The 15,848-nt window shown below is 45.9% G+C and overlaps 1 protein-coding gene across 2 annotated transcripts in view; it reads left to right on the top strand.

Annotated features, from left to right (window-relative positions):
- The window catches only part of CRYBG3 (crystallin beta-gamma domain containing 3), a 343,220-nt gene that overhangs the window by 136,088 nt on the left and 191,284 nt on the right, over positions 1-15,848 (top strand). For both annotated transcript variants that reach the window (XM_063956283.1, XM_063956282.1), the window contains exon 3: positions 15,244-15,653. In XM_063956283.1, coding sequence (XP_063812353.1) covers positions 15,244-15,653 — 410 coding nt within the window. The remainder of the gene's footprint in view (positions 1-15,243; positions 15,654-15,848) is intronic.

Raw genomic sequence — 15,848 nt, 5'->3', positions numbered from 1 at the left:
TGTATCCGGTCATTCCAGTCCTCAGAAGTCCGGTATTCGGGAGTTGTCATCTCATCCCAAGAGGTCATTTGGTTCCCTGGAGTCCTGACTGATCACCGTTTTATATCCAGTGGTGTTCGTGAGTTGCGGCTCTGCCGTGTGTTGCGGCTTAGCCGCTTTACCTTTTATATTTTGTGTTTGGAGCATTTGCGGAGGGTTCCGCTTCCACAAGTCCTCTCTGGTACTCGGCGGTGCCGGGTAGGAGAATTGGACAAGTGGATATTTTGGTTGTCCTTTTCCCTGGCGGTTTCTCCGCACATATTATAGTTTTGAGTTTGCTTAGCCCCTGGCCTGGTTGTTTAGTTAGAGGGCCTCTTGTTATCACCCTGTCTCGGGTTTCCCTTTGTCTCTCATTAAGACCGGGGGGCATCGAAGTTGGGCAGACATAATCCGCCCTTCAAACGCGGCTGCCAAGGGCTCAAGAAACCATAGTCTCGCAGGGGATTTCTGACAACACGGGTGAGACAACAGAGTTAGGGCGCCAGGGGCTATTTTCCTGTCCTGCTCCCTTCCCCAGCATTCCGTTCCAGTGCTCCGGTCCTTGCCATAAGATCTCCTCTGACCAGAGTGCTGGAATCATAACACTGGACAAGATTGTAAAAGATCTCGCTCAGATTGGTCCTTCCAAGTGAGATAGTTTACTTTCTCGTCTAGTGTTTATGGAGCTTAAATAGCACCAATATGTACTAATATGTTAGCCACTGGATCGGGGGGGAGAGAAAACTCCCCCCCTCCCCCGGCAATCTCAACAAGCGACTAGCACATCAGCCTAATACACTATGACTATGTCATGGCTCCTGCCTGACCACAATGTGCATGTGTAAGATCTCATAAAGCTACAAGCTTTCATTGCGGCTGAACTGCACATGCGTGAGGAAGCCAAGAGCCGTCGCTGGAGCTGGTGACACATAGCGCCATCTTCAGGGGATACAGTATGTGACGGGAAGCAAATCTATTCATTGCTTAGTAAAAAATGTGTGTGGATCGTTGGGTCCACAGTAACTAGGTCAATAGTCTTTAGGTCGACCACTTTGGGTCGACAGTGACTTGGTCGACACATGAAATAGGTCGACGCGGTCATTATGCCGGCATGGAAAAAGGTCGACATGCGTTTTTACATTTTGTTTGGGTTGTGTAATTTTACAATTAGTGCACTGTGTCCCCTCGCATGGCTCGCTTCGGTCACCATGCTTCGGAGAAGGTTACTATTCCCAATCGGAGTCCATGTGGATCGTAAAGTATGAAAAAGTAAAAAAAAATTAAAAAAGGTGAAAAACTCATGTCGACCTCTTCATGTGTCGACCGTTAACATGCCGATCTAATGACCAAGTCGACCTAGTGCATGTCGACCAATAGTGGTCGACCTAATGAGTGTCGACCTAAAGACCGGATACCGTAAAAAATGCCCCGTGATACTTTACTGCCAGAATTCTTTACACAAGCTGAAGGCTCCTCTAGGGGAATCTCTCATTTCTCCACAGTCAGTCTTTTCATACATTGTAGTTGTCGAAAACACTGAAAAATAGGTGTTATCAGTACTTGGAACCTGTAGCGCACTGTCCCTGTCACATGCAGCCCTGTCCTCACTAACTCAGTCACATGCTAGGACAGGTCACTGCCTCCCACAAAATCAGCATAATAATAACCTGAGATATTCTGTGCTGCTGTACACAGTCCAATTATCAGATTGGGTTCGGTATGACACCCTTGTGGTCGGGATGCCTACCCCTCCCTAATCCTCCGGGGGTGGCGGCTAAGGCTAACCCTCAGAGGGGGGATGGCTAGGGCTAATCACCCTCATTAGTACCTAACTCCCCCCCCCCCCCCTAATGCCTAACCCAATATCCCCCCCCCCCCCTCCCCAGGCCCTGACCCCAATACTTACCTTTGCAATGTCGGCTGTCTGTGTTCCTGCCCCGGTCTCTTGATTGGTGTTGGGATTCCAGCGCAGAGATGCTAAACGCAACCCATATGCTTGGCTAAATGCCATTTTATAGCTGATTTTATGTGCATAGCTAAATCATCAATGCCAGGAGTACATAAGGTTATTAAATGATAAGATGTTGATCCGTCCTATATGTCAGCTTCTCGGCACATGCATGTTCCTTTAAGAGTCACATAAGTCAGTATTTCTCAGCGTTTTTACTTATTTTCTGAATAGTTCTACAGTTCGATAAGTTCTACACTTGGAGCTCCCTCTGCGATTTTAACGTTTTTACAGTTTACTTAACTAGCTTTGCAGATTCCAATTACCATTAATTAAGCATTCACTCAAATGGTTCAGGCATCATTAAAAAGCGCTATTTGTGATTGCAGAATAATCTAATTACATTAAATCAGTTTGTTAAATCTCTTTATTACTTTGATGCTGCATTTTATAACTATTCTACTTTGAATGAGAACATTTGGAAAAGTACATAAAGTAACACATGGAAAACATGTCAGCAGCACAATATGGTCGCTACTACGGAGAATGGTATAAAACATGCTGTAAGCTCCTGTGGTTTTTTTACTATCATTTACAGAGCAGGCAATGACTGAAGTGCTGCAGTGACAGCTAGACCCCAGTAATCTCAGATGCACATCCTCATGCCACTTTCTCTGCCACTCAAATACACTATTCTCCAAACATCTGGGGGTATATTAAAGTCGATTTGGGTTGACGTTGAACAATTTTTAGTCGATGTTGGGTCGATTTTTAATTGATTTTGTGTTTCAGGGTCTAAATCACAAATTTAATAACAGATCATTTTTTAAATCTTTTTTTTTTTTAAATATGTAAAAAAAAATCATATGTTAGTAAATGTGGTATTTAGGGGTATATTTACTAAAAATCCATCTGGGTCGATTTTTGGTAGATGTTTGGTCAATTTTGTTTTTCAGGGTCTAATGGTAGCATTACTGCCTCACTGAGGTCATGGGTTGAATTCCCACCATGTCCCTAACTGTGTGGAGTTTGTATATTCTCCCCGTCAAAAAGGGGTGTGTTCTTGCTGGGAAGGGGCATAGCCACACAATGAATACCTTAATAAATATACCCCTAAGGGGTAAATGTTCTAAAGCTTCTTAAAATGAAAAGTGGTGATGTTGCCCCTAGCAACCAATTCGATTCTGTCTATTATTTCTCTATTGCATCCTAGAAATGATAGACAGAATCTGATTGGATGGGCAACATCGCCACTTTTCAATTTTAGAAGCTTTAATAAATATTCCCCAAAGTATCAGCATGCCATGTCAAATTAAGGCGAGGAGGACATGTTATTCCTGCCAGTGCTGGAGAACTGCATGATGTACAAGGGGTGTGTAATAAGTTTCTGGAGGCACAAAAAGTGGTACTATATATTTACAAACAAAGTGAACATTAGATGTTTTCAAAGTATTCACCAGAGGAGTCTGAGCAAAGCTGCATGCACTGTAACCACTTGGTGAAGCAGCTGGACCAGGTATGTCTTCTACATGCTGGATGAAGGGTGATTCTGTAGTTTCCAGTGATTCAAAATGAATCCCATGCATCTTACGCTTGATTTATTGAACACGGAGAAGTCGCAAGGGGCTAGGTCTGGATGCATTCTTGGGCCAGAAAATCCACCACTTTCCTGGACTTGTGGGTAGGGGCATTGTACCGATAGAGAATGCATGAGCATGAGTTCTTGCATGGTGCCTGGAATGGCTTCCAGCACTTGTGGCAGGCATTGGTTGGCATACCAGTCCCCAGTGACGTGCGCTGCTGCACGACTGGTACGGTAGCTAAATAACCAGTCTTGGGCACAAAAACAGCCACCATGTGCTTGGCCGCCCTCGACGGAACTACTGTGGCATTGCATCTCCAACTGAGGTCCACCTTGCCGACTGTTGTTTGGTCTCATGGTCGAAACTGTAGATCTAGGATTCATCGCCACTGATGATCTCCCACAGTTTGAGCAACCGCCAGCAAACCTGATCTGCATGTTGCAGCACCAAGTCACTCGAGCCTCCTTGTGCTCTCGAGTCAGCTGACAGGGCACCCAGAGTGCAGAAACATTCGCTAACAGGGCCATGGGCACCTTGGCATTCACCTCAACTATGGCCCACACAGCTGCAGCATTGTTCTTAGGGATGGTGGACACAGGTCGGCCGCAGCTCTCCTCGTCTTCCGACTGTCTCCCGTGCTGAAATTCTGAAAACCACAGTGGTACAGGATGGTGCTTCCTCTCCAAAAGCCGCTCGCGGTCAGTTAATACTCTCCTTGAACAAGGAAAAGACAATTTTTTTCAGTATAAGCGCCACAGTATAAAAATAAAATAAATATGACATATACGTCCCTTGGAGATGTTCGGTATGTTGGTCCTCAATTGCTCAACGAATGTTCTCAATTGATGTAGTTAATATCCAGTGGTTTTTATATGAAAACAAAAAGAGCAAACATACAATGTGTAGTATTGTTTTATGCAATGTTTTCTTTTTATATATAGAGCTCCCATCAGAGTAAAAGGAAACGATAGCATGAATAGGGGATCTATATGAGGTGCGTACCCCAACTCACACTAGGAAGAACGAATGTGTGCACAAAAAGGTTTCTTTAGAATTCTTCACCCTCTCTATGTGTCCTTCACCATATAGTATGCCCTTCACCATATAGTATGCATGGAAAAGCATACCTAAACTCACTTTAAAGTGGGAATGAGTCAAGTATATAAAGGTATCTTTCTCCTATATTGCTGTATCAATAAAGGTGCGTACCACACTCACAAGACAAAAAGTGAAGATGTTCCTATCAAGGTATCTTTTGAATCCACAGCCATTTCAGACTTCAGGAAACCAATGCGCAGTTTAACAGTTCCAAATCCAAAAATAAAAAATGGTGCCAATCAATCCATTTCAAAAAATAAAAATGTTTTAATTAATACAAAATCCCATAGTTGGGAAAAAACACGTACATAGATAAACGACAATCACTCCTTAGAAGGAGAGTCAAGTTAGAATAAAATTCGCACCAACAAAAAAATATATTAAAAAATCCAAATTTCATAAAGTGCACTAGATGATAAAAAATACATCAAAGGCTGGCTTTTTGGAGTTGAGAGAAGTTGCACAGTGCCCAGTATTGTCGACGCGTTTCGGCTCACCAGGAGCCTTCCTCAAGACATGTGGGCACTGTGCAACCCCATGCTATTTATCTGGGCACTGGCCAATGAGGTATACAGGAAATGACCTCACACTTATGTAATCAATTAGTAAAGGTATTGAGAGAATTGTAAATTCTTATATTCTGAATTGAAAGATCGTTTCCAAAAAGCCAGCGTGTTGTACAATAACTAAAATTTTATCAATATTAGACTGAGCACTACGTCATCTGACAGCAAGCAGGCCCATAAGGTGTGAGCTGATATAAATATTCCCCCATAAACTTGTACCTATAGAGGAGGTTCCGCTGTGTTGACACACTCCCACAAGCTTGGAGGTGTCAGCACGCTGCGCCCGCCTCTGCTCCATCGTGGCGCATGTTTGCGTTCCACGGCGCGTACATGCGTTCCACGGCTTGTTTCCGGGAACGGACGCTTGGTGGTGACGCGATTTGCGTTCCACCACTGGATCTATGCGCTCCACATGTGACTTCCGTGTTGGGGAAAAGGCAGACCGCTGTATCCAGCGGTGCCCATCCCCAACAACATAAAAGGGGGGCAATTGAAAAACCTTCTAATGGACCCCACCGTGGTTACCATAACATTGCATAAACATAATTCCAAAAATACACAAAAACATCCAATAAACAACATAAACATATGAAGAAATATATATAAAGAACATATATAGAAATGATCATGTCGGTGTGTTGCCCGTGAACGCACACCACTCTTGTCGTTGCAGAAGATGATGGCTCTCCAGTGGCCTCTGTTGAGCTCCATAACGAGTTTGTGATGGAAGTGTACATACTGACTTCTTCATTGTGCAATGCTGCTTATTGGGGTTATTCAGGTTGCATCGCTACCGCAAGCGTCAGTGCACACCCAGGTCCTGTTCTGAGTGTGGGCACCCAGGCCAATGCGATTGGATCGCATTGGATGCAAACGCCTCTGCCTTTGCGGGACAGGAGGTGGCCATGGAAAATGGGGGCGGGTTGGTGGCGTTTTCGGGGTGGCTGTGTGACGTCACACGCAGCTGCTCCGATGGGAAAAATGGCGGCGGACCGCCTGCATATGCAGCTTAGCTGCGGCTGCAGGGGGTTGTCCACAGTTGCTGTGACCGCAGCCACTGGGCAGGCCATTCAGCATGCTGGGCGGCCTTGCCCTGTGAAGAGCGCCCCCCAGCATGTGATAGAACGGATCGCAGATTCTGCTTTTTAGCAAAATCTGCAATCCTTACTGAATAACCCCAATATACGGTTCTGTGCCTTGACATTTCACAAGATCTTTAGTCAGAGATGACAGTTCACAACCAGACAGTCAGATTGTGTCTACTCTACCTGTCCACTGCATATCTGGAAACTAATGGCATACCCCTCGTAGATTAGGTTTACAGTTTAATGCCAAAAAATGCTAAATCATCCCCTTGAGTCTCAAAAACCCAAAGAGGTTAAATATAGTATTAACTGCACTATAATGGAAACTACCGAGGAGAGGCGTATAGTAGTCTTTCAGGTGACTTGAAGGAAGGTAAGCAACGTAAGAAAGCAACAAGGAAGGCTAGTCAGATGCTTAGTTGCATAGGAAGAGTAATCAATAGCAGAAAGAAAAACGTTATAGTGCCACTGTAGGTGGTTATAAGGTTATAAAAGGGGCAGAGTAGATGGGCCAAGTGGTTCTTCCCTGCAGTCAAATTCTATTTTTCTGTGTCTATTTTTGGTACAGATGATCCATCGGGTGTGGTGAGTTAGGTCGACAGAAGTTAGGTCGACATACATTGGGTTGACCACGTTTGGTCGACTTGCTCATTAGGTCGACATGTGCTAGGTCGACATGGGAAAAGGTCGACATAAGTTTTTTTAAACTTTTTTCGGTGTCGTTTTCTTCGAAAAGTGACGGGGAACCCCCATTAGTGCACCGTGACTCCTCGCATGGCACGCTTCACTCGCCATGCTTCGGGCACGGTGCCTCGCTCTGCTACCACCCACTGCACTCGGCACAGATTACCATTCCCAATTGTAGTCCACGTGGATCATCAAGTATGAAAAAGGTCAAAAAAATGTAAAAAAATTATGAAAAACTCATGTCGACCTTTTCCCATGTCGACCTAGAGATCATGTCGACCTAATGTATGCCGGCCAAATGTGGTCGACCCAATGTATGTCGACCTAACTCATGTCGACCTAATGACCGCCATCCAATCCATCACTCATATTCCTTTTTGAATTGTTATACCATCATTCCCACCATTCTGTGGCTGATTACAGACGATATTACTGAAGCATTTTTATTTATTTTTGTACTATATGTGATTATTTCTGAGTGTGAAACGCTCCTCTGTATTTTGGAATCATTTTAATGAATTAAGTGTTTTGTGCAGTTGGCCAATATTATAAAATAGACAAGTCCTAGGTTTAAACATTTCCAGATTTCTTTGTTTTTTTTAGACATTTATAAATGATCTGCAGTTCTTTATTGGGTGTCTCATGCGTCCTATTACTGTCTTGTAACACGTTTCTCAAGTTTCTGTCTAAATTACACATTAGTTGTCCACAGATATTTCTGCTACTCCTAATGATGTATAAATACCCGAGTGTGTGGGAGAACGGGAAAGGCAATGATGGAGTAGGCGGGTGGGCTTTTGCCAAAACTGTGAACACTGCCTGGGGTGGGGGCACAGTGACACTGTCCCAGGCTGCGTGTGAGTCACCATATTTAGCCAGGGGTGTGGCTATCTCCTAGATGGGAAGTGGCCCAAGGTTGAAGTCGGTGCCCCTATATACGTATATAGGTGGTCATTCCGAGTTGATCGCAGCAGCAATTTTGTTAGCAGTTGGGCAAAACCATGTGCAGAGAGAGTTAGATTTGGGTGGGGTGTGTTCAATCTGCAATCTAAATTGCAGTGTAAATATAAAGCAGCCAGTATTTTCCCTGCACAGAAACACAATAACCCACCCAAATCTAACTCTCTCTGCACATGTTATATCTGCCCCCCCTGCACTGCACATGGTTTTGCCCAACTGCTAACAAAATTCCTGCTGCGATCAACTCAGAATTACCCCCCCATGCGCATTATAATGCTTTATTTATGCGACAGAGTATATCAGTCCTTGACCCAGTACAGCTTTACAGTCTAAAGGTGGGTACACACTAGTAGATATATCTGCAGATCAATTGATCTGCAGATATATCTATGGACGGATCGGGCAGTGTGTTGAGCATACATACTGGCCGATCCGTCGGGGACTGACGTCATGAACTGGGCGGGCGTGTACACACGCCCGCCCAGTTCAGCTGTCAATCACCGCCGGCCGCCGCAGCATGTGTACGGGTGGTCGGCCGACCGCCCCGTACACACACAGCGACGCGCCAATATATCGGTAGATATATTGGCCGTCGGCTGTGCTGCAGGGCCGACGCGATACGTCTGTGAACGACGGAGTTCACAGACGTATCGGCCGTACACACTGGCCGTTCAGGAGAACGGCCGATATATCGACCAGTGTGTACGGGCCTTAAGACAGGCCTGGCCAACCTGTGGCTCTCCAGCTGTTGTGAAAATACAAGTCCCAGCATGCCCTTCTACACTTTTGGAAATAGGAAATGCTAAAACTGTGGCAGAGCATGCCGGGATGTGTAGTTACACAGCAGCTGTACAGTAATGTCCTTGGCCCTCATGCAGCTTGGATCGCTATATTGCAAACACGCAAATCGCGATTATCGTAAGACTGCTCATGCGCTGCAAACGCACTATGTGCACGTACAAAAGGCGCATTGCGATCACCCTGTGATCACTGCCTCCGATTGACAGTCAGTGACCGTTTGTGGGTGTTCACATGGCGTTTGTGGGGAGTAGTTGGACAAACGCAGGCATGACATGGCTGTTTTCAGGGCATTATTCTGAGGTATGGGTCAACCACAATTGTCGATGGTACACGGTTTCTGCGTATGGATCGCAAATCTGCAACTGCATATGCAGAGTTGCGATCGCATCAGTGAGCGTCTTGTAAGATTTTTGGGCGTCTCTTCACACGATTTTTCGCAGAAACAGTTTTGAGACAATTGCAGTTTCAGTCTTATGGGTATAGTTGATTGAAGTCGAAACTGGCGTCTTGTCGGAAAGACGGCAGCTTCCAACTGATTTAGGTTGGAAGGGGTTCTGACCTATTCAATAGGGGCCGTTTTTTTCCAACAAGTCGGGAATTCCCGACTAGTGAGAAAACACGTGGATTGGCAGAATAGCCGCGGATCCACGTGCTTTTGTCGGAAACGTGGCCAAATGCGACAGGTTTTGGCCCCGTTTCCGACAATCTCAATCCGACTTTCAAAAATGTTGGATTGAGGAGATGAGACGGGGGAGCGGGGACATGTTTTGAGGGGTGTGGGGATGGGGGAGGATTAGGAGGAAGAGACGGCGGGCTATAGGGGCAGCAGGGGTACCTCAGACGGGCGTTCCCCCAGCCAGGCTCCTCTCTCCCGGCAGCTATGTGCAGCGCTTCCCGGCCGGCACTGGGCTGTGTGGCTGAGTGTGGGAATCTGAGGCTCTCTCCAGCCCCTCCCTGTGATCTCACACACGGGGACGGATGAGGATGAGCTGGGAGGAGGAGCGGGTCAGTGACAGCAGCAGCACGGACGGGACACCGGCACGGCGATTTGGCTCACATCCGACAGTCAGATTTGGCCGCTCATTGAATAGTGCTTTGTCGGATCCTTTCCGACACTGCTTATCGGAAAGGATCCAACTTGAATTGAATATACCCTTTAATAGCAATCAAAGCTGAATGAGGGACCATATACGCTGTGAGTAACCGAAAATATGCAAATGTCGCAGCTGCCGGGATTTGTATTCAGACCCCCACCAGCAGCTTTGCAGATGCCAGCAGCTGCATAGAAAGTTGCAGATTAGTCGATTTGACAAATTCTGAGTGACACCATGTTTGCGCAGGAAGTAAGATGGCGAGCCATTGCAGCTGCATATGGGATCCCAGTCGCGGGCTCTGTAAGCGCAGAGCACCTGCATTTTGGCTGCTGCTCCCCTGTTACCTCCTGCAGATGCTCCCTGACTGTCACTTTGGGAATAAATCCTCTCTGTGTCCGCATGTGCAGACTGACGATAAGCGCTCAGCAGCAAAAAAATTGAGTTTGCATACAGTACAACTAGGAAGCAGGCCCGCAATTATCTACTGCTGACTTAAAATCTCCTGTAGTCCTCAAACTTTTATGGGAAGATGTACTAAACTTTACAGATTTCTTATCCATGCAAATCGCAGCGATAAGACATTATTTTTCTCCGAGTGTATTACGCTAGCACAGGTGGCACAGCTCCTATGATAGCGGACTGTCTCAGCGATCATCCAGAGTCCTGTTATCTCATCCCAGCTGTGATATATTTCTATTCTATATCTGTTCTGGTTTTACTGTTCTGTATGCATGTGCCAATCCATATCCGGGCTTGCACATATGATATCACTCGCTGTGTACGCTAGGTCCTTTAATATGTATTGAAAGCATACTGAAATCTCTTAACAAGCTTAATGCACTACTGTTAAGCAAGCTTCATGGGCTTACAATGGTCCATGTAGGCGTGCCGAGCCCAGAGGCATCAGAATCAGACTTCTTGGACCCGGCAGAGAGGTTCCAGTAACACAGCCTGTGTACTGTAAGCTTTGGATGCAGAACTCGGGTCGCTGATGCATGCAGGATGTGTCTATTTTCTACAGACGCCTCCTGCTGCATTTGTACGGTATTGCACAGCCGCTTCCTGACAGTTGTGGAGTGTGGGATCCGGTCTGAAGATCGACAGTGTCTAGGTCGACAATGTTTAGGTCGACCACTATAGGCCGACAGTCACTAGGTCGACATGGATGGAAGGTCGACAGGGTTTCTAGGTCGACATGTGCTAGGTCGACAGGTCTAAAGGTCGACATGAGTTTTTAAAAAAAAAATTGGGGGGGGGGATTTTTTCATACTTAACGATCCACGTGGACTACGATTGGAACGGTAAAGTGTGCCGAGCGAAGCGGTAGCGGAGCGAAGGCACCATGCCTGAAGCATGGCGAGCGAAGCGAGCCATGCGAGGGGACGCGGTGCACTAATTTGGGATCCCGGTCACTTTACGAAGAAAACGACACCAAAAAAAAAAAAAAAATCCTCATGTCGACCTTTAGACCTGTCGACCTAGCACATGTCGACCTAGAAACCCTGTCGACCTTCCATCCATGTCGACCTAGTGACTGTCGACCTATAGTGGTCGACCTAAACATTGTCGACCTAGATACTGTCGATAAAACGAACCACACCCGTGGAGTATCGTACAAATCGGATTCAGGACCTTTAATTTTGACCAACTCTGGGTCGCTCGGGGTGGAATTTGGGTCCCCTTTAGAATGTAAGCTCTCACGAGCAGGGTCCTCTTCCCTCATGTGCTTTTACGTCTCTTACTTATCCTATCTTCTCTTCAATACTCCCTCTGATGGCACCAAATTCCCTGTTTTCTGCCACCCTGATACTTATTCCAGTGCTGTTTACTGACGCAGCTATGTTTATATACCCTGTACTTGTCCTATATTGTATTGAACTGTAAGTCACTGTCTTCATGTTTTGCTTATTTGTTTACTCTGTAATTGGGCACTACGGATCCCATGTGGCGCCATATAAATATAAGATAATATTAATAATAATAGAGGGTACTTCTTATTTTGCCATGGTTAAGCGTGTATATGTTAGGAAGTATACTTAAAATACAGATATTTTTGTATCCTTGAGACAAACACTGTGGGTGGGTATGACTAGAGAATAGGGTGCCAGGAATAGTGTTCTGTAATGATCTATGTTACGCTCTGTGTGTTCTTTCCCACAGTGATAGGTTTGATTGCAGAATGTATTAGTAGTAACTATTTCAAGTCATACAAAAGTTTCAGCTAGTAGTATTAAAAATGACTTTCTTTGTTCATGTGTCAAAAAATAAAACATTAACTCAGTTTAAAAGTACAAGATATAACTGATGCTTTGATGTCTTTCCTGAGTGAGGAGCAGCACCAACTTCTCATCTAGGCATAGGGGGTCATTCCGAATTGCTCGCTAGCTATTTTTTGCAGCGCTGCGAACAGATAGTCGCCGCCCATAGGGGAGTGTATGTTTGCTTTGCAAGTGTGCGAACGCATGTGTAGCCGAGCGGTACAAAAAAGTTTTGTGCAATTTCTGAGTAGCTCAGAACTTACTCAGCCGCTGCGATCATTTCAGCCTGTCCGGTCCCGGAAAACGGTCAGTTGACACCCACAAACGCCCTCTTCCTGTCAATCTCCTTGCGATCAGCTGTGCGAATGGATTCTTCGTTAAATCCATCGCTCAGCAACAATCCGCTTTGCACTCGTACGACGCGCCTACGCATTGTGGTGCATACGCATGTGCAGTTCTGACCTGATCGCACCGCAGCGAAAAAACCTAGTGTGCGATCAGGTCGAATTCAGAGTTGATCGCAGCAGCAAATTTGTTAGCAGTTGGGCAAAACCATGGGGGTCATTCCGAGTTGTTAGCTCGTTATTTTTTCCCCGCAACGGAGCGATTAGTCGCGAATGCGCATGCGCAATGTCCGCAGTGCGACTGCGCCAAGTAAATTTGCTATGCAGTTAGGTATTTTACTCACGGCATTACGAGGTTTTTTCTTCGTTCTGGTGATCGTAATGTGATTGACAGGAAGTGGGTGTTTCTGGGCGGGAAACAGGCCGTTTTATGGGTGTGTGCGAAAAAACGCTGCCGTTTCTGGGAAAAACGCGGGAGTGGCTGGAGAAACGGGGGAGTGTCTGGGCGAACGCTGGGTGTGTTTGTGACGTCAAACCAGGAACGACAAGCACTGAACTGATCGCAGATGCCGAGTAAGGAGGTCATTCCGAGTTGTTCGCTCGCAAGGCGATTTTAGCAGAGTTGCTCACGCTAAGCCGCCGCCTACTGGGAGTGAATCTTAGCATCTTAAAATTGCGATCGATGTATTCGCAATATTGCGATTACACACCTCGTAGCAGTTTCAGAGTAGCTTCAGACTTACTCGGCATCTGCGATCAGTTCAGTGCTTGTCGTTCCTGGTTTGACGTCACAAACACACCCAGCGTTCGTCCAGACACTCCCCCGTTTCTCCAGCCACTCCTGCGTTTTTTCCGGAAACGGTAGCGTTTTTTCCCACACGCCCATAAAACGGCCTGTTTCCGCCCAGAAACACCCATTTCCTGTCAATCACACTACGATCGCCTGAGCGAAGAAAAAGCCGTGAGTAAAAATCCTAACTTCATAGCAAATTTACTTGGCGCAGTCGCAGTGCGGACATTGCGCATGCGCACTAAGCGGAAAATCGCTGCGATGCGATGAAATTTACCGAGCGAACAACTCGGAATGAGGGCCTAAGTTTGAAGCTACTCAGAAACTGCTAAGAGGTGTGTAATCGCAATTTTGAGAATCTTTCGTTCGCAATTTTACTATGCTAAGATTCACTCCCAGTAGGCAGCGGCTTAGCGTGTGCAAAGCTGCTAAAAGCAGCTTGCGAGCGAACAACTCGGAATGAGGGCCCATGTGCACTACGGGGGGGGGGGGGGGGGCAGATATAACGTGCAGTGAAAGTTAGATTTGGGTGGAGTATGTTCAAACTGAAATCTAAATTGCAGTGTAAAAATAAAGCTGCCAGTATTTACCCTGCACAGAAACTAAATAACCCACCCAAATCTAACTCTCTGCAAATGTTATATCTGCCACACCTGCAGTGCACATGGGGCCTAATTTAGACATGATCGCTAGGGTGCGTTTTTTGCATCCCTGCGATCAGGTAGTCACCTACAGGGGGAGGGGGTAGTCGCTGTGCAGCGGTGTGATCTCATGTGCAGAGTGCTGCACAAACAAAAGTTTGTGCAGTCTCTGCACAGCTCAGGACTTACTCTTCCAGTGCGATCATCCGGCCCGGAGCTGACGTCAGGAACCCTCCCTTCCAATGGCTGGACACGCCTGCGCTTTTCAGGACACTCCCTGGAAACGGTCAGGTGACACTCACAAACGGCCTCTTCCTGTCAATCTTCTTACGATCGCTTTCTTCGGTCATTCCGTTGCTGTCCGGCGATCCCCGTTGCCAGGGGGCGACGCACCTGCGCATTGTGGAGCATACGCATGCGCAGTTCTGACCTGATCGCAGTGCTGCAAAAAAACGTAGCGTGCGATCAGGTCTGAATGACCCCCATGGTTTTGCCCGACTGCTAACAAATTTGCTGCTACGATCAACTCTGAATTACCCCCATATAGTAGGTCCCTACAAGCAGGGATTATAGATCAATAAAACTTTTAAAAGGGACATACCTGGCACTTTTATGTACTGGGTGACACATTAACAACATTTTTCTGATAGATTCCCAAGAACGCAAAGAATGTGGGAAGATTATTCCCGGAAATCATCTTTATTGGAAAATGTTACAATTGGAATAGCTCTAGCTATTTATTTGTTTATTTATTTGCAAAGAGAACAAACATTTTCAATCATTTTGGGGGGAAAAAAGTATAATTTAAATATAATAGTTGTTATTTATTAGTTATAATTATTTAGAAAGATGCAGTGGTGTAATGTGAACTATATGGGGCTAATTCAGGTTAGATCGCAAATAGCGTTCCAATCAGAATTTTTACGACCGCCCTGCATGCGCAGGGCCCGCATTTACTGTGGGTGCCCCGTAGAAAATGCATACGTCTCTGCCTGTCAATCAGGCAGAGGCGTTCGCGGGGGATGTCAACGCTCCATTTCCTAGGTGGAGACGAAGCGTTGCGGGGCTTAAAAATGGGGGCGCTGCAATCACAAAAATGGCGGCGCCGCCAGGAGGCTACCCTATCTTTAGCAATCATGCTGAAATTACGGTGCCACAGCATGTTCATGTGGATGTCTTTAAAAATGATTTACAAGTATTCTTGGGATAAATCTCTGATACGTTACTATGGTAACCATTTTGATCTGATAATATTGTATAACTTTATGCCGCGTTCTTTAATCTTATCAGGAAGGGGGTAGCCTCTGTTACAGTACCAGTAACCCACATAAAAGAAACATAATGACTGTGCATTCTGTATTCCCCGCTAGGTAAAACAGGACCAGGTTACCAGTCCTGCGCTGCAAAGCACGTCTGAATCTGAGGAGGAAAAGGATGGAGAATCCACTCATACTTCCAAGGAACCTGACAGTGAGAAACAACCAAGGGAGAAGTTTCTTAATTTTTTGGGGAGCCTCTTCCATTTCTCGCCAAAATCTTCTCAGGGAAATTCAAAACAGACTCCTGGTGTCCAAAACCTCAGTAAGGAACATGAGGACGGACAAGTTAAAAATAACTTGGATAAAGAGGACTTAAACCAGGAGCAGGCGCTGGATGTTTGCAGTGGAATAGAGCAGCCTGCAGATCAGAACACAGCACATGAAGAAGACCCGGTGGTCAGTAGTAGTGAAACAGTCAAAGACGAGGTAAAGCAGGAACAGCAAGAAGAGACATCACCAAAGTAAGTACCAGGAGCAGATTAACTGTAGTCTAAAGTTACCTACTGTTAAACAGAACTTTCTTTGTAACGGTTTCTGGCAATTCCAGATTTCGGAAATGTCCACAATAACTAAAACGAATCCTCACATCATTACACATATCAAGGGAATGTTTAGGCGTTGACTGTAAACACACACAGTATTGTAGTCTCATAGAA

The sequence above is a fragment of the Pseudophryne corroboree genome, chromosome 2, assembly GCF_028390025.1.
Source record: "Pseudophryne corroboree isolate aPseCor3 chromosome 2, aPseCor3.hap2, whole genome shotgun sequence".
Classification (NCBI taxonomy): domain Eukaryota; kingdom Metazoa; phylum Chordata; class Amphibia; order Anura; family Myobatrachidae; genus Pseudophryne; species Pseudophryne corroboree.
The sequence above is the reverse complement of the archived record's forward strand: the minus strand, read 5'-3'. Positions and strand labels throughout refer to the sequence as shown.